This window comes from Oryza brachyantha, chromosome 2 (genome assembly GCF_000231095.2).
Source record: "Oryza brachyantha chromosome 2, ObraRS2, whole genome shotgun sequence".
Classification (NCBI taxonomy): Eukaryota; Viridiplantae; Streptophyta; class Magnoliopsida; order Poales; family Poaceae; genus Oryza; species Oryza brachyantha.
The window spans coordinates 2068435-2095386 of NC_023164.2; the positions used below are offsets into that span (position 1 = coordinate 2068435).

Here is a 26952-nt window from a genome sequence, read left to right on the forward strand (position 1 = left end):
AATAACTACGACTACTGTTGTTTCATTGTTTCAAGCATGACTATTGACTTGTAGAATGAAAAATCCCGGTCGCCTCTGTCGAGACAATTGTGACTACTGTTGTTTCAAGCATGACTATTGACTTTAGAACGAAAAATCCAATTGTAACTGCATCTGTCAAGAACTCAAAATAACTACGACTACTGTTGTTTCATTGTTTCAAGCATGACTATTGACTTGTAGAATGAAAAATCCCGGTCGCCTCCTGTTATCATCTTTGCCGGTGTTCGGCCGTTAAGGACTTAGAGAGGTCAATTGTCGAGACAATTGTGACTACTGTTGTTTCAAGCATGACTATTGACTTTAGAATGAAAAATCCAATTGTAACTGCATCTGTCAAGAACTCAAAATAACTACGACTACTGTTGTTTCATTGTTTCAAGCATGACTATTGACTTGTAGAATGAAAAATCCCGGTCGCCTCCTGTTATCATCTTTGCCGGTGTTCGGCCGTTAAGGACTTAGAGAGTCAATTGTCGAGACAATTGTGACTACTGTTGTTTCAAGCATGACTATTGACTTTAGAATGAAAAATCCAATTGTAACTGCATCTGTCAAGAACTCAAAATAACTACGACTACTGTTGTTTCATTGTTTCAAGCATGACTATTGACTTGTAGAATGAAAAATCCCGGTCGCCTCCTGTTATCATCTTTGCCGGTGTTCGGCCGTTAAGGACTTAGAGAGTCAGGAGCTCCTCTCTCATTCTTAATCTTTTCCCTCACTTTGATTGAAAGCCAAAATTAATGGAACTAGTGAGAAATTTTGTTACTACACACACTCGTCGATGATTCTAACTTCACATTTGGGAGCCATTTTGGCTCATTTATCATGCAAAGTTGTTAGTGATTACACACATGTAGAGAAGATATATCGATCAAGACGGCCTTGTTAACGAAGTGTATGCTCTCTTTTTGACCACCCATTCAAGTATTCGATTCGCAAGAGTAGTCATTCGAGATGAAGCTGACAACTGAACTGAAGTGTATCTAGCTGAGCAGACTCCATAAGCGCAACTGATCTAACAGCACCCCTACTCCAAAGAAGACACCAAATGCAATAGCAAAGGTGACCTTGTAGCCTTGCCTGCTGGGATCCTGAGGTGCTTCTACTATTATTACCACATTACAATTTTGTGTTAGCATATGGCCGCAAAGCTTCGGATTTCCATCAAAGCTGGATCTTGGGAATGTGTCCAGGTGGCCTCCGGTTGGAACAGGCCCTTCTAACTCATTGTTGGAGATGTTGAGTTCACAGAGGAAATTCAGGTTGTTCAGGTCAGCTGGAATTGTGCCGGTGAGATGGTTGTTGGACAGGTCAAGCACTTCCAGGTTTGTGAGATCAAGGATTGTTTGTGGAATCTCTCCAGACAGGTTGTTGCAGCCCAGAATGAGTGAAAGCAGTGCCTTCAACTGACCAATCTCTGTTGGGATCACACCTGTTAAGTTGTTTTTTAGAATCATCACTGCAGGGAAACCACTGATGGTGCCGTATTTAGGCGATGGACCACTGTAAATAGGCACCTCAAAGTTCTTCATGTCCAAATGAGATGTAACCTTCTCTGATCTTAGCATTGATATCTCTGTTATCTCTGCTGGGATTTCCCCTGAAAGGCTGTTGTTTGATAAATCTAAATAGAATAGGGAGTTTAAAGTGCAGATCCAAACAGGTATTGACCCACTTAGATGATTGTTGAACAAGAATAGCATCTCCAAATTCCTGAGCTTTGATATCCAAAGAGGTATATTTCCAAACAGTGGACAGTTTTCCATAGAAAGAATCTTAAGATTCTCGAAACCGATGATTGTTTCGTCGTCTGAAATTTCCTCATCCCTAAAGTTACCTCCAATAAGCAAGGTGGTGAGATTTCTTGAGCTCTGGAGGATCTGAAGTGCACTTGAAATATTTGTAAAAGAGTTTTCAGCAAGTGATAGGTGGGTTAGGGACATAAGGTTGGCTATTCTCAAAGAGAGCTGGCCATTGAACTTGTTAAATGATAGCTGCAATGCGTTCAGGTTGCTGCATGTGTAGATGCTTTCTGGAATTGTGCCAGTGAAGCTGTTGTTTGAAACATGCAAAGCTTTTAGACTAGATAGTTTGGAGAAGTTGACCCTGCCAAGCGCTCCACTGAAGTAGTTGCTATCAAGATTCAAGGCCTTGAGATTTGTGCAGCTGCCAAGAGCTGGTGGCAACTCCCCTGTCATGCTGTTGTGGCTCAAGTGAATCTCCTCCAGTCTCTCAAGCTCACCAATGGAGTCAGGGATGTTGCCACTGAACATATTGAATCCAAGATCTAGGACAACCAGATTCCTGAGCTTGATTATGCCTGCACCTTCAAGAACTCCCTGTAAATCATTGTCAGCAAAAGAGAGGTGGTCCAGTGAGGTTGCATTGAAGATCTCTTCCGGGAGAGCCCCACTGAGACTGTTGTGGCCAGCCTTGAGCATTCTTAACGAAGAACAGTTGCCAAGCTCCGGCGCTACACTGCCACTGAAATGGTTATAGGATAGGTCGAGCATCGCGAGGGACGGTGAGCTGATGCAGAAGAACGATGGCATCGGTCCTGTGAAGCTGTTGTTGCTGACATTGAGCACGACCAGACTCTCCATCTTCTCCCATGATCCGGATGGAAACTGCCCTGAAAATGAGTTGCTGGAGATGTTGATCACCTGAATGCGTCGACTGGAAGCCGAAGACGACGGCGGCAGATCTTTCAGTGCTCCATTGAGGAGGTTGAAGCTGACATCAAGGATGACGATGCTGCCTGACGACATTATCTCTGAAGGCAGGCTACCGGAGAGCGAGTTGTGTGACAGGTTCAGACGCAGCAGGCCGGGTAGGCTGCCAAGAGCAGGCGATATGCTGCCCTGGAGTTTCTTGTCGCCCAGCAAGACGTCTGTGACTGCGGCGACCTCGCCGTCGTTCTTCATGCTACCGCAGGTGATGCCTTCCCATGAACAGCATCCTGTGCCGTGCCGCCATGACGCCGCGAGGCCACCGTCCTGCGAGAGCCCGGCCAGTAACTGGAGGAGGCAGTTTCTCTCATGCTCTGTGCAGCAGCTGATGGAAGATGCGGAGGAAAGCATCAACACAAGAATGACGCAGAGAATAGGCATGGATGATTTTTTCTTTTTTTTTTCTTTTTGGTTGTTGCTAGCTGCGGCTGTTGGGTGAAGAATTGATGGTGTGGCTGCAGATGGTTGCCTCCTGCAATCATCAAGAAGACCATACATCTTTATACAGAGAGTTTTTTTCACCTTACGTGAAATTACTGTGAGCTGTTAAAGTTCTGTCGTAAAAATTCAGTACCTTTAATTTATATATTAGGTATTTCGATATACCAAAATTTTACAGCAAAACATGGTACATCTAGATGCTTTCGTAAAAACCATAAAATGTCTCTTAAATATACTAACCGGAAGCTTTAATAGAAGCCCTCGTATTAATCCCACAAGATAAGAAAGCTAAAAATATATTAATTATAAAGACAGCTTGAAAATAAAGTCACCAGGTTCGTTCCGTAGGCTATAAATTACCATAGTAATGTAAGGAAAGGAAAAAGATTTTAATCGTTAAATTATGGTGGGCCCCGAAGGTATAGATTAATCGATATATTGTATAAAAAATACAATTATATTTATGAAAATAGAATCTAAGAAATGTATATGAAATCCAATCCAAACCTATGAGAATAGAATATAAGAGTTACATATAAAATCTAAAGATTATATAAATATAAGGTAAGAGTTGTATATGAAGTCTAAATATATATATATTTCTACGTAGTGATACCTACAAAAATGAAATTTTGGAGTTTTATATTCAATATAACTCTATATGAATTATCGAATTATCTAGTTCCACGCAAAACTGCATGGGGCAATCCTCTAGTTTGTAAAAAAAAAAGGGAAAACCTATGAATTCCCATATTAATGGGGAAAAAAGAAAGAAATAGTCCAAGTAGAATTTCAATTTTAAATATCTAAAAGTCAAGATTAAAGAATAAAAAAAACTAAAGAAGAGTCCATATACAATACATTTTAGAAAAAAATCTAAAATTTAGATAAAAATATCAAGATAAATAGCCCATGTAAAAAACAATTTAGAAATATCTTAACTTCATGTCAAAAATAAATTATTGAGAAAAGAAATACAATATGAAGCTATACATTAATCAATACAAATTATAAAAAAAAATTATACTAAGTACACCGGTTGATGACTAGTTCTCATAATATATGTGCTTAAGCTTAAGAGACTTGCTCCAGTCCAACAAAAAGTATCTCGAGTTATCGATACCTCACGATACTAAATTGTTTCTGATCGTTGGATCTAACGATACTCATCCTGCTCAGCTAAATCCAATGGTGAAAAACAATTTAGTACCGTGAAGTATCGGTAACTCGAGTTACTTTTTGTTGGACCGGAGCAACCTTCCTTTTATACCGCGAGGTACTAGTACCGTGAGGTAGTAAAATACTCACTCGTGCTACTCACCTCACAATCAAAATGGTACTAAAATTCATGATTGCATGATACCTCAAGATATCAGCTTAGTTGTAGAATGGATAGCACGAGTGAGGATATTAGTAACATATGGTACTAGTACCTCATGGTACAAAGTAAAGGACCGGAGCAAAACTCAAATCTTTAAAAGCATCCTCAATAGCTCATCTAAATTTGGTCATCCATATCTTCATTTGGATGGTCATCTAAAACACTTTCATCCTTCGTATCCCTTTGTACTCCAGCAGATAATCTATTTATGGCATACTCTATATCTATTTGGAGGATTGGAGAGAACATCTAAATATAAAGTTTCTCTCTCCTAATATGGATGACATCTAAAAATAGATGATGAGATAGATATTCTGTTGAAGCTCAACTTTTACTCTGCATTCTCTATTTCTAGAATGTAGGATGAGATGATTGAGCTGGGGATGCTCTAAGCTTAAATGGTTAGGTGCCATATGAACTAAGAGAAAGGAATAAGGAGGCATGTAGCGACTTTTTTGATGTCGTGATTGACTTCTCGGCCTCAAGTCATCGGAGAAACAGAGTATCTATCAGTCAAGCCTTGGATGCTTTGGTCAGCAGTTCATATATGGGATCTTTCGCTCGACCATTTGGTGAAATAGAGTTGAATATTAACCCCCAAGCAGTTTCAATTCACTCTTTTGTCGTTCCTATCAATTCCCATGTTATTGTAAGACAAAGAGGGTATATTTCAGCTGAGAAAACGATATCTTTTTTGTCGTCTGATTGACTGATTCTTAAGTCTAGATGTCTGAATGGCTCAGTTACCCGTAGCTTGCACGGCGGATCAGTCGGCCGGTGAGGTGAGACCGTGGTTCAAGTTCACCGGCCGGTGAACGACGCGAATAACTCAGGTCGTCATTCAGCGGCCGTAGCCTAGCCGTCGTCCTGCCGACCTCATCGGCGGCAGAGATCGAAGCGCTCGGCAAATTCGAGTGACATTGTGCTAGGCCTAGAGTCTATTTTTCCGAAACAGGCCGCGGCCCAGTTTGTATAGGCCTGGACCATCAAAAAGTTCACCAAAGGTTTTTAAACTTAAACTCAAGTCTATTTTTCGTTCTTTAACCAGAATACCATAATATGTCTCTAAACTCGTATAATCTATTTTAAAAAGTCACTTGGCAGAATGTGCCCTAATGACATTGGCCACGCGGTGCCAGCCATGCCCCCGGGCCACCTTTGATCTAGGTCGAGACCTTTCTTCCCCCGTTGCAGTTACAGTTTACATTACCGCGGTTACCACGACGGTAATCAGACGCTCCGCGGGGGCGCGGTTTTGGTACGCGGCGGTAACCACATTTAAATTCGAGACAAATTCAAAATATTTGATGATATTTGAAAGCAAACATACATGTGGTAGAGTATATTTTCTACTGAGGTTTGATGCAAAAAGTATATGAAAAATATTTGATTTGATGACAATTTGAAAATTCAAATCGTAAATTTGGCAAAAAAAAAGAGAAATGCTACTGTTCTACACAGGGCCCAACAAGGCCCAAAAGATGGTGACCAAATAAACTGTGTCCAGGGGTGGGGGACACAGTCGCAGTTGGTATTGGAGCAAGCTCACGCAAGCAAGAGAAGATCCACCGCCGAAGACGACGAAACCGCGGCGGGAAGGGCGGTAATCGCTTGGCAGGAGCGTCCCAAGGTAAGCCGCCTCCCCCACCACGTTAATCACGGGATTAGGTGCCCAAGCCGCACGGTTTTGGGTGGCTACCGCGCTGAGGATGATTTAGTCTGGCGCAATCTAGCCGCGGTTAAAGCAACTCTGACAAAAATATAGTTCGTCAAATCTGCTGTTTTAGCAACTCGGTAAATAATATGATAAACGAAAAATTATTTTATTTCTAACTGTTACTAAATTTTACTTGCTAATAATAGATGTAGTCATAAAAACGGTTGAAAGTTAAGGAAGATCGCACCAGATAGAAGTCGCTCTCGTCGTTCTCGTCGCCCTCGCCCCCTGCCAGCCGCGCCGCCTCTCCGGCACCCCGACGACGCCCGTGCACTGCCGGCCGCGCCGCCTAGACACGCCTCGGCGACGCCCTGCGCACCCGCCAGCCGCGCCGCCTCTCCGGCGGCCCCGCGACGCCCGCGCGCCGCCGACCGCGCCATGTGCTCGCGTCGCCTGCTCCTCCCGCGCCCCCGCAAGGCCCGCGCGCCGCCGGCCGTGCCACCGCGTCTCCCGCGCCCGCGCCGCCCTCACCGCGCCCCGCGACGCCCGCGCACCGCTGGCCGCGCCGCCTGCTCCTCCCGCGCGCCGCCGGCCGTGCCACCGCGGCGTTCGCGCCCCTGCTCCGCGCCAACCGCGCTCGTGCCGCCCTCATCGCGCCAGCCACGCCCCCGCGACGCCCGTGCCGTGCCGCCTGCACTTGCTAGCCGAAAAGAGAATTCTTTAATTAGCCAATGACAAGCCAACCATGTTGTCATGGTTATTAGCGCTGATACGACAAACCAACCACTTAAATAATTGACATTCATTGCGGGCTTTTCTTCCTAAAAGATATAATTATGAATTATAATTCCATATTGATGGATACCAAGAAAACTAACTAAAACACTAGACTGGAGATAGAGATAACACAATCCCAAACCTCTCTGGTTGGTGAAGGATGCAAGTCGCACGTGTTGCTTTACGCCCTGCGGGCGACCAGGGCGTAGGGGCGCCGGCCGCGCGGGCGAGCAGCCGCTAGGGCAGCGGCCGAGCGGGCGACCAAGGCATAGCGGCGCCAGACGCGTGGGTGAGCGGCCGCCGGGGCGCCGAGCGCACGGGCGAGCAGCCGACCGGGGCGCCGGGCGCGAGGGCAAGCGGCCGACCGGGGCGGAGCGGGCGACGACGGCTGGGAATGGGCCTGGCCGGTGGCGGGACGGCGTGCGGCGGCATTGCCGGTCGGCGGCGGGCCGGCACTGGACCGCGAATAGCTCACGCCGAGACTTCTCTTTTCGTAGCACGTGAAACTTTAGGCGGAGGCGCGAGAGAAGACCACGAGTGAAATCTAAGCTCTCGTATATACGCCCAAACGGGGATATAGCAAATTGCTAAAATTTAAAAACCCGGATGGTAAACTGTTAGGTCTTTTTTACACTTTACCAAAAAAACAGAGATAGCAAGTTAGAATGTGGAGATGTTGGAGTTGCTGTTACCGCACCAGCAAGCCTCCTTTCCTATAAGGTTTAAATTTAAATTTTTTATTTTAAAATTCGTCCTAATTTTTACGGCCTCCACTCGCGGGAACGGTGGGTCCGCTGCGCCGCGGCATACCCTGGTTGCAGTCGCAGAGAGCAACCCATCGGCCTCCCTTGCTGTTGCCGAAGCTGACGCTGCCGCCGCCGACAGTAGCGAAGGTGGAAGTGTACGCCACCGAACTCCTGCTGCCACTGCCTGTGCATACCACCCGCGCGCGAATGCTGCCACTCTTGACGAGGCAGAGGGGGAGTCCAAACTGGAGGGTGGAGTCACGGTCGACAAGGCAGCAGGAGAAGGTGGACATGGAGTTCTAGGATGGGAAGGAGTTTGGCCCGCCGCTGCCTACTGTTGTTGTTGCATGCGGCAGATCGTTGGAAGCAGAGGGAGGGGACGAAGGGAGAAGATGAGGCCAACTTGGTCAAGACAGTGACATATTTCGAATAGTTGTAAAATTATAATAATATTCTTTTAATAGTTGATTAACAATTGTATTTTTTAACAGCAAATAAATTTATAATGGCATGATCTAGTTAATCATATTATTATTGGTTAGGTTATAATATAAGAATTGAAATCAGTGTCGAAGAACCTAGGCTGCGTTCGTTTAGGGTGAGAGGGGGTTAGTTATCCGGCATGAAAAACATAGTAATAGATTCAATTATTAATTAATAAAAAATATAAAATAGATTAATATGATTTTTTAAAATAACTTACCTATAGAAATTTTTTGCAACAAATACACCTTTTAGCAATTTAAAAAGCGTGCGTGCGGAAAACGAGGGTGACTAAGATAACTTAGCCCTCCCGGCCGAACGCGGCCCTAGTTTTAAGGGCGGTTTTATTGAAAAAACTGACACGGTTGCCATAGTATAAGAAATCATCTATAAAAATATTCTTTTTATAATGGAGGTGTCTTGGAGTAATAATTATTTTTTCTTTCTGTCTTCTAACTCTATATTGTTCCACCAATGGTGAGTATGACACATGTCCCTTACAAACTAGTGGTTTCTCTCCAATGGTAAATTCATGATTTTTTGTTGCATTAGGTGAAGAGAAGACTTGGTTTCTTCCCGAGGAAACCATTTCTAAGTTTTTACTCTCTTTCTTCATTAATTATATTACCATGTTATTATTTTACTTATGTGGCAAGCTATTTAATAGGATAGAAACCACCATTGATACATCATTGGAACTAAGGATGGCAATTATGTCCGTTTACGTGCGAGTAAAAACTCTAATAGAATCGGTTTTGTTCTCCATTTAATACCCACAGGTATTTTATTGGGTCAAGATTAGTACCCAACGGGTAAACGGGTATGGGTATGGATAGTGCTCGCTCGTTTACCTGTTTATAGAATACTGACAAATGGGCTCAACTATTCATATATATATATATATATATATATATATATATATATATATATATATATATATATATATATATATATATATATATATATATATATATATATCGCGCTAACGATTCTGCCAAGTATTTGGTCCGTCATGGGCCCCACACTCGGCGGGACACGTGTATGTCCCTCCCCGCCTGTGCAGCTGCCACTCACCATCGGACGGTCGGGGTCGCGCTACCCATGACCGTGTCTTTCGAATTAAAGGGGCTTCCGCCGACCGGGCCCGTCTACTCCTGCCCGCGCGCTGATGGGCCGGACTCCGATTAAAGGAGCATGTTTTGCACATATCACCTCCTACTTGTTGTTTTGTCGCTTTTGTGGGGGCATTAGCGTGTTTGATTATTGGCTACTCTCTCCTTGTGCGGCGGGCAGTGGGGGTATACCGGTATAGAGCACAACATAGAACGTTGATGCTGCTGCAGTAGGGTTTTAGTAGAGGCAAACTACACGAGCAGTCCAAGTAAGGGGAGGATTAAACCATGCCAGGGGAAACACAAAAACGCACCCCTTCCTCTCTCTTTCTTGCTTGGTTGGAAATTATGTTAGGATTTATATTCGTTGTTCCTAATCGTAGAAACCTTTCATTTTGTTCTGTTTTATGTGGGTGTTGTATGATTCTACTGCAAAATGTTAAGTTAACATTGTCATCTATTAATATACGGAGTAAGTACTTTACAAATTAATTTGATGTATCACTTCAACAAAATTTCATCTTTTTTGCTCAGTTTGTTGGAGAATGACGGTAAGGACAAACAATTACTAATAATACACTAAATAGTGTATTAGAGATAAAAAAAATTGTGGTTGAGAATGTTGAAAAAGCAGATGCGATGTTCGATGGAAAACACTTAATTAAGATGTAGAATCCAATATTGGAACAACATATATGTTGTAGGGCAAAAGATGGGACCTACTCAGGCCGTGTTTGTTTGCTTGGCTTAATAAGCCAAATTCTTTCGTTATTTGGGTACATGCATCCCAAATTGATAAACGGTATATTTTTACTAAAAAATTTCTATTAAAAAGTTCCTTTAAAAAACCATACCAATCTATTTTTTAATTTTTATAGATAATAATTAATAAATGATATGTTAATCCCCTGCTACGTTTTTCACACCGGTTAGTAACCCCAACCAAGAACGCAACCTTGCTCTAGCTTTTAATTGGTTTTTAATAGATGATACCATTGACTTTTTTCTTGAATTGTTTTTTGAAGAAAGTATAAAATCAAAGCCGAATCACATAAAACCTCTATTCTGATGTAAGCGGTGAGAAGATAATTCCTAATTATATATAATTAAAATTATCTCTACCCGTTGCAACGCACGGGTAATTTTTCTAGTGTGTGTGTGTGTGTGTGTGTATATATATATATATGGAATTTTAGGTTTCCATCCCAGCCAAATCCTTGCAGTCTCCCACCCGGTCGCCGCCGCCCTCATCCTCCCCCCTCGCCAACGCCATCCCCTCCCCCTCACCTCGCCCTCATCCCCTCCGCCCCCACCTAGCTCGTTGTTGGTGCCCCCATCCCCTCGACGACGACGACGAAGCCACTCTTGAGGATCCGACGCTGACCAAGGCCACCACCCCTGTCCCGCCGACACCCGCACCCGACGCCGGCCGAGGCCGCCACCCTCATCCTGGTCGGGTTCCTGCATCCGACGACGACGACGCCGTCGCTGCCGAGGATTCGACGCTGGCCGAGGCCGGCACCCCCGTCCCCGCCGACACCATCGCCCCCATCCCGGTCCTGCGCTCGCATCCAACGACACCGCCACCTCATCCGTTGTCGCCTCCATCCTCTCTATCCAGTTTTGTGGCTGCTACATTGCCTTGTGATTAGCGGGTGAACAGGTATTTTCGTGGGTATACGGCGGTCGTGGGTATCGGATACGGGTAGGGGTTGTTGCCACGGGCATGATTTCTCTCACGGGTATAGGTATGAGTAGGCAGTACCCGTACCCGCCGTGTCCGATTGCCATCCCTAATTGGGACTGCCCTAATATCTCATGAGTTATGTCACCCTGCACCTGTCCAATTGTAATTGTATTTGTCCTTATGTGAACCTGTGCCTGTCCAATTGTAATTGCATCTATCAAGACAACTGTGGCTCCTTATATGACCCTGTACCTGTCCAATTGTCATTGCATCTGTCAAGACGCCTGTGGCTCCTGCTGTTTGAAGCCTGACAATTGAAAGAAGAATGAAAAATCCTGGTCGCCTCCTGCGGTCAATTTTGCCGGTCTTTGGCCGTCAAGACTCAGGAGCAATATCAGCTAAGCTTACGTGGTGTTTGGATTCAGGAACTAAACTTTAGTTCCTGTCATATTAGATGAATTTGAAGTATTAAACAACTTATAAAACTAGTTACATAAATGAGAGCTAATTCGCGTGACAAAATTTTTAAACCTAATTAATCTATAATTAGTGCATGTTTACTGTAGCATCACATAGACTAATCATGGATTAATTAGACACAATAGATTTATCTCGTGAATTAGTTCAACATTATGGATAGATTTTATTAATAGTATATATTTAATATTTATAATTAGTGTTCAAACATTCGATATGACAAGGACTAAAACTAAACTAAACAGGGTCTTAACCATCGCTGGAAGGATGTCCTGGTTCGTACAAAGAAGAAATGAAATTACATGGAAATCTTATCTATGGATTGCAGTGAGCGAACACCTGTTAACGATGCAGTTAGATGGCACATAGTTCAATGTCCTGTAAATTCAACGAGGTGGCATCAGTTCTTTTGACAATTTGAGTTGGCTTCATACATCAAGTTGGTGCTCTTAGAACCAAAATAAATAAATAAATCAATAAAAAGTTATAATCACTCATGTTTTAGTAAATAATGTTGCAGCTAGACATGCACAAAGCCAACCAAGCCAAGCTATTTTTATACCACACGCATGCTGTTGTGCAGGCTGTCCATTAAACAAGTGCATGATTCTAGCATTCGATTACTGTTCGTCTACTCTTCAATACAGTAAGTACATAGTATGTAGTACATGCATGCATGATCGTCTGAGATAAATACACAATTATTTTGGACAAAAATAGCTTGACAAGACTAGCTGATCATACAACACTCCTATTCCAAAGAACACACCGAAGGCAACCGCAGAGATAACTTTGCCGCCGTATTCATTTTCAGAGATATCTGGGACAGTTGGAACTGCCTCCACTGGATCACAATATTTAGCCAATATAGAGCCACATAGCTTTGGGTTCCCACCAAAACTTGAGCTTGAGAATGTGCTCATCTGGCCTCCTGTTGGAATAGGACCTTCCAGATCATTGTTAGAGATGTTAAGCTCTGAGAGAAAGTTGAGCTTATTCAGTCCTTCAGGTATTGGGCCAATGAGGTGGTTGATGGACAAGTCCAGCATCTGCAGGTTTGTGAGATTGCAGATAGACGGTGGGATCTCTCCTTGTAATTGGTTGGAGCTGAAATCAAGACGAGTAAGAGCCTTTAGCTCTCCAATCTTGGGCGGAATCACACCAGTAAAGATGTTAGCACGAAAATTCAGTAATGCAGGTAAAGATGTGACTGTACGGTATTGGCGCGCTATGCCGACGAAATACACTGGCAGATCAAATTGTCTTGTCAAATGGGCCTCGTAATCATCTAATTTTAGCATCGGCATCTCTGTCAAGGTGGCTGGTATCTGTCCTGTAAGGCTGTTGTTTGATAAATCCAAATAAAAGAGGTTGCTCAAGGAGTTGATCCAGCTCGGCATCGCCCCGGTGAGCTGGTTGTTAGATAAATCTAGTGACTCCAAATTTTTCAGCTTTGACAGCCAAAGAGGTATGTTTCCGATCAACGAACAGTGATAAATTGAGAGATATCGAATGCTCTCAAAGCTTTCAATTGCCTCATCTTGTGGCATGGGCTCACCCCAGAAGTTCCTTCCAATGAGAAGGGTGGTGAGGTTCCGGGAGCTCTTGAGAGCACGGAAAGCCTTAGCGATATCCCTAAGAGAGTTCTCAGTAAGTGACAGGAAAGAGAGGTGCCTGAGATTACCTATTCTTGATGAGATCTCACCATGGATAGGGTTGACTGATAGTCGTAGCGCAGTCAGATTGCTGCATGAGTAGATGCTTTCTGGGAGCACACCGCTGAAGCTATTCTGTAGGAGATCTAGGGTTTTTAGATTGCGTAGGGTAGAGAAGTCGACCTTGCCAAGGTCTCCACTGAAGTTGTTGAACTTTAGGTCGATGGTTATGAGACTTGTACAGTTGCCTAGGCTTGGTGGTAGATTCCCTGACATGTTGTTGTTGCCCAAGCTGAGCATTTCCAGGTTCTTGAGTTGACCAATGGACTCTGGGATCTCGCCATGGAAGCTGTTCCCTCCAAGGTCAAGAGTAACTAGGTTGATAAGCTTGGCCATGTGTGCTCCGCCAAGTTCGCCTTGCAGGCCATTGTTGGCTAAGGACAGGTGCTCCAAGGAGGTTGCCTCGAAGAGCTCAGCAGGGAGAGTACCGCTCAGGTTGTTCATGCCAACCCTGAGCACCTTGAGCATGGAGCAACCAGCAAGCGCAGGGGAAACCTCGCCGGTGAACTGGTTGTGGGAGAGGTCGAGCAACGCCAGCGACGGTGAGGCACCGCCGCACAGAGGCGCCACCGGCATCTGAGCCGTGAAGCTGTTGTTGCTAGCGTTGAGCGCGATCAGGTTCGCCATCGTCGTGTCCCCGTCGTCCCACCATGGGAACTCCCCGGCGAACTGGTTGCTCGAGATGTTGAGCACCTGCAGAGGTCGTCGCTTCAGGCGGCTCCCAGTGGTGGTGGGTACTCCGGCGAGGCCGTTGAAGCTGACGTCAAGGATGACGATGCTGCCCGACGACATTATCTCTGAGGGCAAGCTACCGGAGAGCGAGTTGTGTGACAGGTTCAGACGCAGCAGGCCGGGTAGGCTGCCAAGAGCAGGCGATATGCTGCCCTGGAGTTTCTTGGCGCCCAGCAAGACGTCTGTGACTGCGGCGACCTCGCCCTCGTTCTTCATGCTACCGCAGGTGATGCCTTCCCATGAACAGCATCCAGTGCCGTGCCGCCATGACGCCGCGAGGCCACCGTCCTGCGAGAGCCCGGCCAGGAACTGGAGGAGGCAGTTTCTCTCATGCTCTGTGCAGCAGCTGATGGAAGATGCGGAGGAAAGCATCAACACGAGAATGATGCAGAGAATAGGCATGGATGAATTTTTTTTTTTTTTGGTTGCTGCTAGCTGCGGCTGTTGGGTGAAGAATTAATGGAGTGGTCAGTGGCTACAGATGGTTGCTGCAATCATCAAGAAGACCATACATCGTTTTATAGAGAGATTTTTTACCATATGTGAAAGTAGTGTGAGGTGTTAAATTTCTATCGTATACCAGTATTTCGATGTAACAATTTTTTACCCTAAAATTTAGTACGTCTAGGTATTTTCTTAAGAACCATAAAATTTCACATTTATACTAACTGGAGGCTTTAACAGAAGCTCTCAGATTAATCCTACAAGATAAAAAACTAAAAATCCATTAATTATAAAGACAGCTCGAAAATAAAGTCACCATATTCGTTATGAAGGCTATAAATTACTGTATTAATGTAAGAAAAAGAAAAAAATCTTAACCATTAAATTATGATGGTCCCAATTAATAACGGTATAGATAAATTTTATGAAAATAAAATATAAGAGATGTATATGAAATCCAAATAGAATATAAGAGTTATATATAAAATCCAAAGATTATTTAAATATAAGCTAAGAGTTGTATATGTAGTCTAAATATATTTCTACATAGTGATACCTACAACAATGAAATTTAAATAGTCCAAGTAGAAATTCAATTTTAAATATCTAAAATTCAGGATTAATAAATAAATAAAATTAAAGAAGAGTCCACATAGAATACTTTTAGAAAAAAATATAAAATTTAGATAAAAATATCATGATAAATAGCCCATGTAAAAAACAATTTAGAAATATCTTAAATTTGTATTAAAATAAATTATTGAGAAACGAAATACAATATGAAGCTATACATTAATCAATAGAATTGATAAAAAAAACTTTTATGCTGACTAGTTCTCATAATATATGTGCTTAAGCTTAAATGGTTATGCGCCATATGAACTGAGAGAAAGGGATAAGGAGGCATGTGGCGACTTTTTTGATGTCGTGATTGACTTCTCGACCTCTAATCATTGCAGAAACAGAGAAACAGAATATCTATCAGTCAAGCCTTGGATGCTTTGGTCAGCGGTTAGAATGTCGCATCCTATAATAAGCAATAGAGATTTAGTCTGATTCATGAAAAAATATCATGAGATACCGGTACATTCAGGTATCAAATCGTTTTTCACCATTGGATCTAGTGCGTAAGATGTGCAGTATTAGATCTAACGATACCATGAGGTATCGGTACCGAGATATACCTTTTTGTTGGACTGAAACAAATCTTTAAGCAATAATAGGGGTAATAATAGGCCAAGACCCCCGAGTCCTTTTTATAACCCTATAAAATCTCTAAATTTTTTTTTAGCTTAAAAACCTATAAAATTTTAGTCCACCCATTTTATATCATAACCCATAATTTTATATAGAAAAACTTAGATCCATTATCACCTCTAAATCCACGTATATGGAATCTTTCGCTCAAATATGTGGCGAAATAGAGTTGAATATGGAACACACACCCCAACCCCCAAGCAGTTGCAATTCACTTTCGTCATTCCTATCAATTCCCATGTTATTGTAAGATAAAGAGGTATATTTCGGCTGAGAAAACGATATCAATAGTCTGATTGACTCATTCTTAAATCTAGATGTCTGAATGGTTCAGTTACCCGCAGCTTGCACGGCAGATCAGTCGGCCGGTGAGGTGAGATCGATGTGGGCAGGAGAGCATGGAGCTTATGTTTTGGGTTATTCCTTCGATAAGTCAAACAATATAGAAAAAAATAATAATTAGTAAACAAAACTTTATATACGTGTTTTTTGCAATAAAAGCAAAAATAAAAAATAAACTAAGATGAACAAATTGCAAAAGCAACTTAATTTGAATATTCAATTTTTTAAAAAGATGGGGTGTATATATAGCGTTTGTTTGCAAAGCTTATGACAATTATTGCTTATTATAGAATCTTCAAGAATAAAAAAACTCTCTTAAATAGCACTTAGCTAAGAACATGTAGTTGTAGAATCCAGAAATTAAGTTAGAAGCTAGAAACCCCAATTTTTTTTTAAGTTTTAAAGAAGTTAGCTTCCTACTGATTATTTCTTAGGGGGTGTTTAATTGAGAAAAAAATATTTTGGGTGTCACATCAGACGTTTGACCGGATATCGGGAGGGTTTTCGGGCACGAATGAAAAAATGAATTTCACAGCTCGCCTAGTAACCGCAAAACGAATCTTTTGAGCCTAATTAATTCGTCATTAGCACATGTAGGTTAATGTAGCACTTATGACTAATCACATGCCCTAAAGGCACTCAACTACCTTGATTCTATACTATAGGATATCGTGTCAAGAAATTATATTATACAATGTAACTTTTGTATTTTATTTTGTTATCACATGGCCCACGCGTGTCTCTCACATATAGTCTTGTTTTACGTGAATACATTAGGTTTTAATTTAGAACTAGTTTCTTCATTTTTTTTTGTCTCTTCGATAAATAACATGTCACATTAGCAAATTACTTACGTGGCATAACAAAACTATCCTTAAGTCTATACTGTCTTAGGCATTAATGCTATAATAACCACTCTCATAATATATAAAAGTCAGCTAATATCAAATCAATTATATAAATAATGACTATTTTTTAATATATGTTGTGGATGGCAGATAGTGGCAACACGGCAGTCAACACCGCGATGCTTTGCCGCCGCCGCCGCCGCCCGGCGCTGACCATCCGACGGCGCGGACCATCAGAACTTGAGCGTGAGGTGCTGCTAGGCCGCTAGCAGCCATCAACAGCCAACACGTATAGACCTTCTATTCTTAATTTTTCCTTTTTGTTGTTTATTTTTTTAGATGATTAGTTAGTTAGTTTGACCCCCAATCAGCCGGTTCACTGGCTTTTCGTCAGTTATTGATTCCTACCATCCCACTCCCTTCACATTTCTTTTATATGCCACCGTTGATTTTTGAATCTATATTTGACCGTTTGTTTTATTTAAAATTTATATCTAAATATGTAAAATTATAAAACATACTTAAAGTTCGTATAATAATAAATTATATTATAACAAAACAATTAATAATTATATAATTTTTTAATAAGACGAAAGATCAAACATAAATCTAAAAGTTAATGGCGTCATATAAAAAAATAGAGGGAGTATTTCATTATTTCAACGTTAGTTTGACCCCAATCAACCGGTTCACTGGTTTTTTGTCAGTTCTTGATTCCTATTCATTATTTCAACGTTTCAGTTCATTGCTCAAGAAAGATGAAGAGAAAAGACAATAGATTGCTTCTATAAACCTATCTCAAATGTCAATTGTACTAAAAATTCTAACCCAAGTTACCCAACCAATGTCTTTTTTTGCCTTAAAATCCGTCATCGGCTTGAGTAGGGCAGGGCCCAATCCGCCGGTGGCCACAGCGTCGCCTCTCGGCTTCTCCACGGCGACGGCGCCGCCGCCGCCTCTCGGTCGCCGGTGCACACGCAGCATCTTCGGCTCACCAGCGGCCGGGGGCAGGGAACTCGAGGCAGGCTTCTGCGTCGCCGCCACTACCCGAATCGAGTACACAACGCGCGGCCATCTGTTCTCTATTATTACTCTTTTCTGGGTGGATCTGAGGCCACGTTTAGTTCCTAAAAACTTTTCCAAAATCATCACATTAAATTTGTAGACATCTAAATAAAGTATTAAATATATTATATATGAACATTAAAACTAATTACACAGTTATGGGGAAAATCGCAAGATGAATCTTTTGAGTCTAATTAGGATATGATTAGCCATAAATGCTACAGTAACCAACATGTGCTAATGACAGATTGATTAGACTCAAGAGAATTTCGGTTTCCAGACGGAATCTGAAATTTGTTTTTTTATTCGTGTTCGAAAACCTCAACCGACATCCGATAAAACGTTCGACGTGACTCTTTTACTAAAAAATTTTGGCAACAACACAAGGTTGGAAAAGGATTTGCCTGAAATCTCTCGTACATGCGTGAATTGATGGTAATACTAGTTCCACCCTATTTTTCATGTGTGGCAAATATGGTTCCCCAAAATCATCTTATGCTCATCTCAGAATTGAAGAAATCTTATCTTGGATGTTAGCATATGATCTAACAGCACACCAATTGCAAAGAACAGGCCGAATCCGATGCCAAAGATAATTTTGTCACTGAACTGATCTGTGGAAAGAGTAGAGGCAGGAGCAGGAACTGCTTTTGCTGAATTACAGTGGTGACTCAGCATACCACCACATAGTTTTGCATTACCAATGAAGCTTAAGTTGTCAAATGTATCAAACTGGCCTCCAGTTGGAATAGGTCCTTCTAGGTCATTGTTGGTAACATTGAATGCAGAAAGGAAGTGTAGCTTGTTCAGTTCGGAAGGTATTTTGCCTGATAGATTGTTGTTAGACAAGTCCAGCGTCTCCAGATTGGTGAGATTGCAGATTGCTTGTGCCTTGTGGGATATCTCCAGAGAAGCTAGTGAAGCTCAACAAAATTGTATTTTCTAACATAAAAACTTGGTTGATGTCTTGATAGTTATAGATGGCCAAATGAGCGGGCTGGGCCGGCACGGTCGGGCTCATGCCGAAGTCTGTTGGGCCGGCACGGCCCGTCAACATGCCGGGCCGTGCTGGGCCGGCCCGAAGGCACGATGGACCATCGTGCTTTTTTAAAAAATAAGTCTATATTTCACCCCCCTCACTTATTTGGGCTGTTCAAATAAGTCTATTTTTGCTCCCTCTTCTTTGGGTTGTGTTATATATGGCTAGAATAAGTCTATTTTACATACTTCTTTTTTTGGCTAGGCCTTATATAAATAAATTAAGTCTATTTAAGATGCCTAATATTTTTTTATTGAATCAGGCCGTGCCGGGCCGGCCCACCGTGCCGAGGGTGCGGCCCAGGCACGGCCCAACCGTTGGGCGGGGCCAGCCCGAGCCCGACACCTATCGGGTCATGTCGTGCTTGGGCCGGGCCACGACGCCGTGCCTTGGGCCGGGCCATCGGGCCTCGGGCCTTATGGCCAACTATATTGATAGTCTTCTCAGTCTAGTCACCAGTTGAAGAATATCACTCACGCTCTTAGAGTAAACCTAACAGATCATATATCTGACACCCATACTGAAAATAGATGATATGAGGGAATTAAAAGGGGTTCTAGTAGGTCATCTATCTCATCATAAAAAGAGAGATAAGTTTATCTGTACAGTTGAAATTTGCAACATAGGAGTAACTCAGCATAAAAGGTACTTTCTCCTATTTAAAAGATATGATGATGCCACTTACTTTTGGATATACGTTGACTATTCATCTTATTTAAAAATTTTGCGTAAAAATGTAAGTCATGTTTAAAGTATATTTAATTATAAAGCAAAACAAGTCATCACAAAATAAGTGATAACTTGTAATTCTTTAAAAAAATAAATAGTAAAACGTATATAAAAGTCAACGGCACTGGTTGGGAGTTTATTCGGATATTCACGCTCGTGGGGTCTGTCTAGCTGGATGGCTTGTACTCACTGCGATAATCACAACATTAATTACATCGAATATCTGTTTGTAAATTGCATCGACCATTTTGCTGACAATACCCTGAAAGCTGATTAATCTGGCATCGTTTTTTTTAATAATGATTGAGATGGAATTATGCATCAAGTTGGTGAGAAAAGGGACATTAAGCCATTCTCAAAACATGGTTTCGCTGGAATGCCATTTCAAAATAGCGATTCGCTAAAATGCCAATTTGAATCACGCGCACACTGCTATTTTACCATTTTTTGCCTTTTAGCCATTTTTCATTTCATTTTTGAAAATATAGAGGAGGAGGAGACGATTTTGTCCCTTCCACCCCGACGGAAAGATCACATGGTCGGCCATGAGTACGCCCAAGATCGGGCACACGAACTTAGCCAGAGGTGGTTCCTCCTCTACCGCAGCCATAGCCGACCACGCCAGCGAGTTGGGCTCCGGTACCGGTTGAGGTGGTGGGTAAAGTGTCTCTCCATCCTCTACATTTTCGAAAATAAAATAAAAAATGGCTAAAATGGAGAAAATGTCAAAGTAGCAGTGTGCGCGTGGTCTAAATTAGTATTTTAGTGAATCGCCGTTTCGAAATGACATTATAGCGAAACCGTGTTTTGAGAATGGTTTAATGTCCATTTTCTCCATGTTGGTGCGCTCTGAAAAAAAAGAAAAACAGAAGAAAATTTCCCATGGAGATTGTGATAAACAATGTAGCAAACATGCTCAAAGTCAACCAAAACCAAGCTTACCACATATACGCAACATGCTGTTGTCATGATCATTCCAAGATACTCTCATTGCCTCTAAACGTTTGACGTCGTTGATTTTTTTATACACATTTGATTATTCATCTTACTTAAAAAATTTATAAAATATATAAAGCTATATATATATAAGTATATTTAATAATAAATAAAATTATATAAAAATAATTAATAATTATGTAAATTATTTGAATAGAACAAATAATCAAACAATAAACGGCGTCAAACTAGAGACGGAGAGAGTATATACGAAGGTAGAAGAGCAGTAACAGGGACACCACATCGTCGCCAATGGCGTCTGCCGGCTTGGTGCAGATCAGGTCAACGACTCAAATCTTGCAGAATTGCATGGCTTTTCATCGCGATCAAACGATTGACCGGTTGATTAATCTGTGGCCTGCAGCGACAAGAAGGAGCTGGAGGCACTCCCGACCGTCGACGGCGGCGAGGTGCGCGAGCTCATGAGCTCCGGCCACCACTACCTCGACGTCAGGTAAACTCTAGCTAGGTTTCTTCTAGCTAGCCACAATCTCCCATGGTGTATATGGAAATGAAATTGTTCTAGAAGCTTCCATGCTCCCATCTGCTCAAGCTTAATTGTCATTCGTCACCTGCTATCTTGCTGCTGATTGATCCATGATCATTCCAAATTGTCACTCTTCTTGTTCCTGGCGGCGATGTATCCCGGCGATCGGATTCATGTGATCTTCAGGCTGGGGAAGGATTTTGACAAGGCGCATGCTGACGGTGCTCGCAACATCTCCTACTACCTCTCAGTCACTCCCAGTGGTCAGTTCAGTTCATCAATCTTGCCTTGCTCAGCTGAAGAATTTAGTAAAGTTTTGTGGTTTTCCATTTGTTCTATGATACTATTAACTTCTGAAACCTCTCGATGTTCTCGGTACCTCATGATTAACACTAGACGGTACCTACTGTTAATTAAAAGAACAATTCTAGTGTGTGTATTGCTGATGATTCTACTGGAATCTCAAGGGAAGGAGAAGAACCCACACTTTGTCGATGAAGTAGCTGAAATATTTGGCAAGGATGAGCACCTCATTGTGGTAAGCTCACCATCACATATATCGCTGTATTATGAACAATTTTACGGTTCTCGAAAAGGTGTCTGGGCTGAGTTCGTTTGGAGGAGAAGATGGGTTAGTTATTCGGCACGAAAAACGTAGTAATAGATTAGTACATGATTAATTAATTATTAATTATTAAAAAAATATAAAATAGATTAATATGGTCTTTTAAAACAACTTTCCTATAAAAAATTTTCGCAAAAATACACCGTTTAGCAGTTCGGAAAGCGTGCGTGTGGAAAAAGAGGAGGCTTAGATATCTAACCATAGTGGCCAAACATAGCCCAATAGATATCTACTCGAGGACTATAAAATTGCTCAACAGTGCAAATGCAACATTGAAATCACTGTAATTTCTGCCATGATTTGGGCACAGGGTTGCAACACAGGCTTTCGGTCTAGGCTTGCGACTAAAGACCTTCTCGATGCGGTAATTGGAATCATTAGCTTAATTTGTCCATATGGTTTAGAGTGATTAATTGGACGTCTGATCAGAATCCTTACCTTAATCTGCCATTTGGATGAGCAGGGATTCAAGAATGTGAGGAACCTGAAAGGTGGTTACCAATCGTTTCTCCAAAGTGAAAACCAGCAGCCTGCAGCACATCAGCAGTAACCTTCAACAACAATGGCTCCCTTTTAAAACGGTCGTAAAGAAGAATAAATCAGGATCACTTGGATCTGAGCTCGATCGGAGACTTTGCAGTGTGTGTTTGATTTAGCAGGATGTTCTTGATGTTATCAACCAATAAACCTTCAGAAATAGTGCTGCCATAACATCTTTCTGAAGTGTCAGTCAGTGAGGCTGATGCCATGTCAATAGCTTCTGTTGTTCTCCATTGCTACTCCTGTAATTTTCTGTTATATTCATCAAGTTGACCGTAATTTTACTAAGCTGTCATTTTCTTAGTGTAACTATCTAAATTCCCGTGCTTACTGAAAATAGCGGAATTAAATCTTATTAAAAATATTTTTAATTAGTTGAAACAAGATCACATGTGTTTATAATATGCTTAAAAAGTAAAAAAAATCATCTAAAAATCAAAAAGAAAAAATCATGCTTAGAAAATTAAGGTGTACAACGGGATTTCGACGTGGGGCCCATTTTTATTGGGCCAGAATGGAATTGCACCTTGCTTTCGGCCCATACTAGTTAGGCCGGAACGATAATATAAATTGGGCCAGAATCGCTCGCATTTCAATGGATCGAGTAGGGCAAGGGCCCAACCCACCCAATTGCCACAGCCGCCGTCTCCCCCGCGACGGCGCCGCCGATTCTCGGTCGCCGTCGCACCCGCCGCCTCTTCGGCTCGCCGGCGGCGCGCGGCGGGCTTCCGCGTCGCCGTCACTGCTGCCCCCGTAACTCGAGTAAGCAACGCGTGGCCATCTGTTCTCTTTTACTACTCTTTTCTTTCGCGTGAATCTGAACATTTGAAAAGAGATAGCTGCACGGCGATTCTCAGTGTATGCACACGCGTTCTATTACAAACAAATTTGCAAATGATTTTCACGAATTTTAGTAGTGACCATCATTCAGAATGCTCAATCTGCACATGAGTTGTGGCAAGTGGCAACTAGACTCTGGTATTCAGTGTTCATGAACGGATAGCGAGAGAACAAAATCTGGACAAACACCAATTCCTATATTTACTGATGAAAGACAGATTAAAATAAAGAGTTGGTAAATTAATATGCTTGATTAACTTTATGTTATCTCAGAATTGAAGAAATTCTTATTAATGGTAAAAAGATACTGACTAAAAGGAAGAGTTAGTAAATTAATATGCTTGACCCAGATTAACTTTATCTTTTTTAGTTTTTTTGTTGGGATGGCTGAAGAAATGCCATCCAAATTTCATTAAGTAGGGAATTTACAAGTAAAATATTTAACAACAAGAACCAAAAACAAACAAACAATTGTCAAGGGAGCTGACTGAACAAAGGCTGGTTTCAGCCGGAATACTGGCCAATACCCTTAGGAACTCTGAAGAAATCTACCACCTTCTCCACTGCAATTTCCTCTTTGAGATCCTGATCCCCAAAAGAGCCTCCCTGATGAACAACTGACTTGGTTGAACACTATTGCGTTCCTCTCCTTCCAAAGCATCCAGGAGACCAGCATCACTAGATTCAACGAAGCGTCTTGCCAGGAACTGTAAGGTGACACCCTCAGACTAACTTTATAATTATCTCAGAATTGAAGAAATGTTAGCTTTGATAATAGTATCTGATCTAACAACACACCAACTGCAAAGAACATGCCAAATGCAATGCCAAAGACAACCTTGTCACTGAATCGACCGCTGAATCGACTGGTCGATAGAGTAGGGACAGGAACTGCTTTTGCTGAATTGCACCGTCGCCTGACCACAGGACCGCATAGCTTTGGATTACCAATGAAGCTTGAGCTATCAAATGTATCAAACTGCCCTCCAGTTGGAATAGGGCCTTCCAGGTCATTGTTGGAAACATTGAATGCAGAAAGGAAGTGGAGCTTGTTAAGTTGCAAAGGGATTGTGCCTGTTAGATTGTTGTTGGACAAGTCTAGCATGTCCAGGTTGGTGAGGTTGCAGATTGCTTGTGGGATCTCCCCAGAGATGCTATTAAAGCTCAAGTCAAGTGCAATATCAAGTGACTTCAGCTGACCAATCTCTGGAGGGATCACACCTGTAAAGCCATTTCCAGATATATTTAGCAGTGCTCGTTGCGTCAAGTATTGACGCCTTGAATCCCCATAAATAGTTAATTCAGGAGGCTTTGTATCCAGAGGGGATACCTTGCTCCCTGAATTAAGCGCTGGCAATTGTATCAGTGTTGTTAGAATTTCCCCTGTGAAGCTATTATTTGATATATCTAGACTGAAGAGGAAGTTGAGGTTCTTTATCCATACAGGCACTGGTCCAGTTAATTGATTATTGCATAAACCCAAAACCTCCAAATTTGTGACCTTTGATAACCACATAGGAAATTTTCCAAATAGCATGGAGTTACCTATATCCAGATGTTGTAGATTTTCAAAACCATCAATCGCTTCATCTTCGTGCAAAACCTCATGCATGAAGCTCCCTCCGATAAGTAGTACTGTTAAGTTTCTCAAGCTCTTGAAGATGTGAAGAGCATTTCTGATATTAGAAAAGGCACAAAGACCAGCTGATAGAAAGGAAAGAGACTTCAATCTGTGCATACTTGGTGAGAACTCACCATGGAAGTCGTTCCCCGAAAGTCGCAGCGCATACAAATTGGTGCATTCATAAATGCTTTCTGGAATTGTACCACTGAAGTTGTTCCAGAGAAGATCAACTGTCGTTAGATTAGATAGGCTGGAAAAGTTGATCTTCCCAAGGTCTCCACTCAGGTGGTTAATCTTGAGATCGAGAATTTTGAGATTTGTGCAGTTGCCTAGACTTGATGGCAGCTCCCCATACATTTCATTGTGGCCCAAGTGGAGTTCTTCCAATCTCTTCAGCTGACCTATGGACTTGGGTATTTCGCCACTAAACATATTCTGTTCAAGATCAAGGATAGACAGTTTGCTGAGTTTTATGATGTTTGCATCATGAAGTACTCCATTTAGACCATTGTTTGGGAAAGAAAGGTACTCCAACGATGAACAGTTGAATAGTTCATCAGGGATTGCACCACTGAAATTGTTGTGGCCTCCCTTGAGCACTCTAAGCATGGAGCAGTTGCCTATGTCTAGGGGTATGCTGCCAACAAATTGATTGAAAGAGAGATCAAGCACAGCGAAGGAGGGTGCATTGATGCACAAAGAATTTGGTATCGGTCCTATAAAGCTGTTGTTGCTGGCATTAAGAGCCACCAGATTCTTCATCACCTTCCATGTGGTCACTGGAAATTTCCCTGTAAACAAGTTGCTTGAGATGTTCAGTACCTGCAAATGCTGGACAGTTGTTTGAACTGAGAGCTCTTGCAGAGCTCCACTCAAGCGGTTGAAGCTGACATCAAGGATGGTGATGCTGCTCGACGACACCAACTCCTCCAGTGGAAGTTCACCGGACAGTGAATTATGGGACAGGTTGAGGTGCAGCAGGCCAGTGAGATTGCCAAGGGACTGCGAGATGTGCCCTTCAAGGCCCTTAGAAGCCAGCAAAATTTCCTTTATCATCTCATCGGTGCTGCAGGTTATCCCTTCCCATGTGCAGCAGTTTGTGTCATTCTGCCATGACAAGGTGAGGCCGCCGTCCTCCGAGAGGCCAGCAAGGAACTGGAGGAGGAAGCCCTTGTCCTGATCTGTGCAGGAGCTGGTGGAAGAAGCTAAACATAGAACTATCACAAGAGCAAACCCAAGTATATCTGTGGGTGATTTGCTGCTGCTTCTGCTGCATGGAAAGTGGAAAGGCCTCATGGTGGATTCAATTTTCATATTGGGTGCAAGTTGATAGATTACCATTCAGTAGTCTTATATTGAGTAGGCATGCGGCCAGAAAATCTGAAAAGAGCTGCTGTGAAGTCGTCGATGATTGCAGTTACTTGCTAAGTGGCTGTTCCTCACAAATACAAGATGGTCAAGGTCATCAGAACCAAAAGACCGATTCAGAGGTGAATGAGACACAACCTTCGATGCTTATTTTCTACTGATGGTCCACGGTCATCAGTTGAGCAGATAGTTTTTATCGCGAATGCAGTTTTGCAGAATGGTGGCAACAGCAGGAAAGTAGAGTGCATTTCAATGATCTGGACTAGAAGTTTACATATCTTGTAACGTATGGACATGATCTTATTTTTTACTGTATCGGCCGAACGAAAGGCAGACCAAATTTCATAAGCTTAGGGGGTGTTACCGGTTACAGGTACATCGACATTAAGCTGTTGAAATCAGGGTCCCTAAGGGCCAGAGCTCCTCAAATGGCAGAAACAAGGGAAGACTAGAAGCACCTAATCAATATTCTTCTTCAACTGCCGTCAAGATCAAACAGTGCATTTTGACTGAGAGGGACTTCTGAAGTATTAGAAGAATTTCACTATCCAACTGTCGTTGCACCGGTCCAGAGTCCAGACAACTGTGATGCCTGCTGTTATAACTTATAAGCATGACTACGACAGAAGTATGAGAAAGCCTGGTCGCCTCCTGCTGTCATCTTTGCCGGTCTTCAGCCGCCAAGACTCAGGAGCAATATCAGCTAAGCTCTTCTCTTTGTTTTTTTTTTTCTCCCTCGCTTTGATCAAAGGTTCTAAAGTTGAAG

At 42.3% G+C, this 26952-nt stretch overlaps 4 protein-coding genes across 4 annotated transcripts; 1 reads left to right on the top strand and 3 right to left on the bottom strand.

Moving 5' to 3' along the window:
* Positions 1-635: 635 nt before the first annotated feature.
* LOC102709536 (receptor-like protein 2) lies at positions 636-6559 on the bottom strand. Its single transcript, XM_006648258.3, has 2 exons — positions 6501-6559; positions 636-3246 (listed from the first exon to the last, which is right to left on the bottom strand). The coding sequence occupies exon 2, from the start codon at positions 3153-3155 to the stop codon at positions 1029-1031; it is 2127 nt and encodes a 708-aa protein (XP_006648321.3). The 5' UTR covers positions 3156-3246; positions 6501-6559; the 3' UTR covers positions 636-1028.
* Positions 6560-12126: 5567 nt separating this feature from the next.
* LOC102710096 (receptor-like protein 2) lies at positions 12127-14384 on the bottom strand. The gene is made up of 3 exons (XM_040520365.1): positions 13210-14384; positions 12777-13170; positions 12127-12629 (listed from the first exon to the last, which is right to left on the bottom strand). Exons 1-3 carry the CDS (start codon positions 14382-14384, stop codon positions 12237-12239), a joined length of 1962 nt encoding a protein of 653 aa, XP_040376299.1. The 3' UTR covers positions 12127-12236.
* Positions 14385-20241: 5857 nt separating this feature from the next.
* Positions 20242-22668, top strand: LOC102710378 (thiosulfate sulfurtransferase 16, chloroplastic-like). The gene is made up of 7 exons (XM_006648261.3): positions 20242-20364; positions 20922-20983; positions 21067-21156; positions 21376-21452; positions 21657-21727; positions 22125-22178; positions 22278-22668. Exons 1-7 carry the CDS (start codon positions 20242-20244, stop codon positions 22362-22364), a joined length of 564 nt encoding a protein of 187 aa, XP_006648324.2. The 3' UTR covers positions 22365-22668.
* An 877-nt stretch (positions 22669-23545) lies between these two features.
* Positions 23546-26114, bottom strand: LOC102716005 (receptor-like protein 3). Its single transcript, XM_040520346.1, has 2 exons — positions 25354-26114; positions 23546-25281 (listed from the first exon to the last, which is right to left on the bottom strand). Exons 1-2 carry the CDS (start codon positions 26112-26114, stop codon positions 23940-23942), a joined length of 2103 nt encoding a protein of 700 aa, XP_040376280.1. The 3' UTR covers positions 23546-23939.
* Positions 26115-26952: the final 838 nt, after the last annotated feature.

Excerpts from the sequence above, each read along its gene's own strand:
- LOC102709536 (XM_006648258.3), bottom strand. The coding sequence starts at position 3,155 with ATGCCTATTCTCTGCGTCATTCTTGTGTTGATGCTTTCCTCCGCATCT.
- LOC102710096 (XM_040520365.1), bottom strand. The coding sequence starts at position 14,384 with ATGCCTATTCTCTGCATCATTCTCGTGTTGATGCTTTCCTCCGCATCT. Across the intron at positions 13,171-13,209 it reads TCAAGAATAGGTAATCTCAG|GGATATCGCTAAGGCTTTCC; the intron begins GCACCTCTCTTT and ends GAACTCTCTTAG. Across the intron at positions 12,630-12,776 it reads AATTTGATCTGCCAGTGTAT|CAAGGAGAGATCCCACCGTC; the intron begins TTCGTCGGCATA and ends TCCAACCAATTA.
- LOC102710378 (XM_006648261.3), top strand. The coding sequence starts at position 20,242 with ATGGTCGGCCATGAGTACGCCCAAGATCGGGCACACGAACTTAGCCAG. Across the intron at positions 21,728-22,124 it reads AGGATGAGCACCTCATTGTG|GGTTGCAACACAGGCTTTCG; the intron begins GTAAGCTCACCA and ends ATTTGGGCACAG. Across the intron at positions 22,179-22,277 it reads CTAAAGACCTTCTCGATGCG|GGATTCAAGAATGTGAGGAA; the intron begins GTAATTGGAATC and ends TTGGATGAGCAG.
- LOC102716005 (XM_040520346.1), bottom strand. The coding sequence starts at position 26,114 with ATGAGGCCTTTCCACTTTCCATGCAGCAGAAGCAGCAGCAAATCACCC. Across the intron at positions 25,282-25,353 it reads GAACTATTCAACTGTTCATC|CAAACTGTCTATCCTTGATC; the intron begins GTTGGAGTACCT and ends CATAAAACTCAG.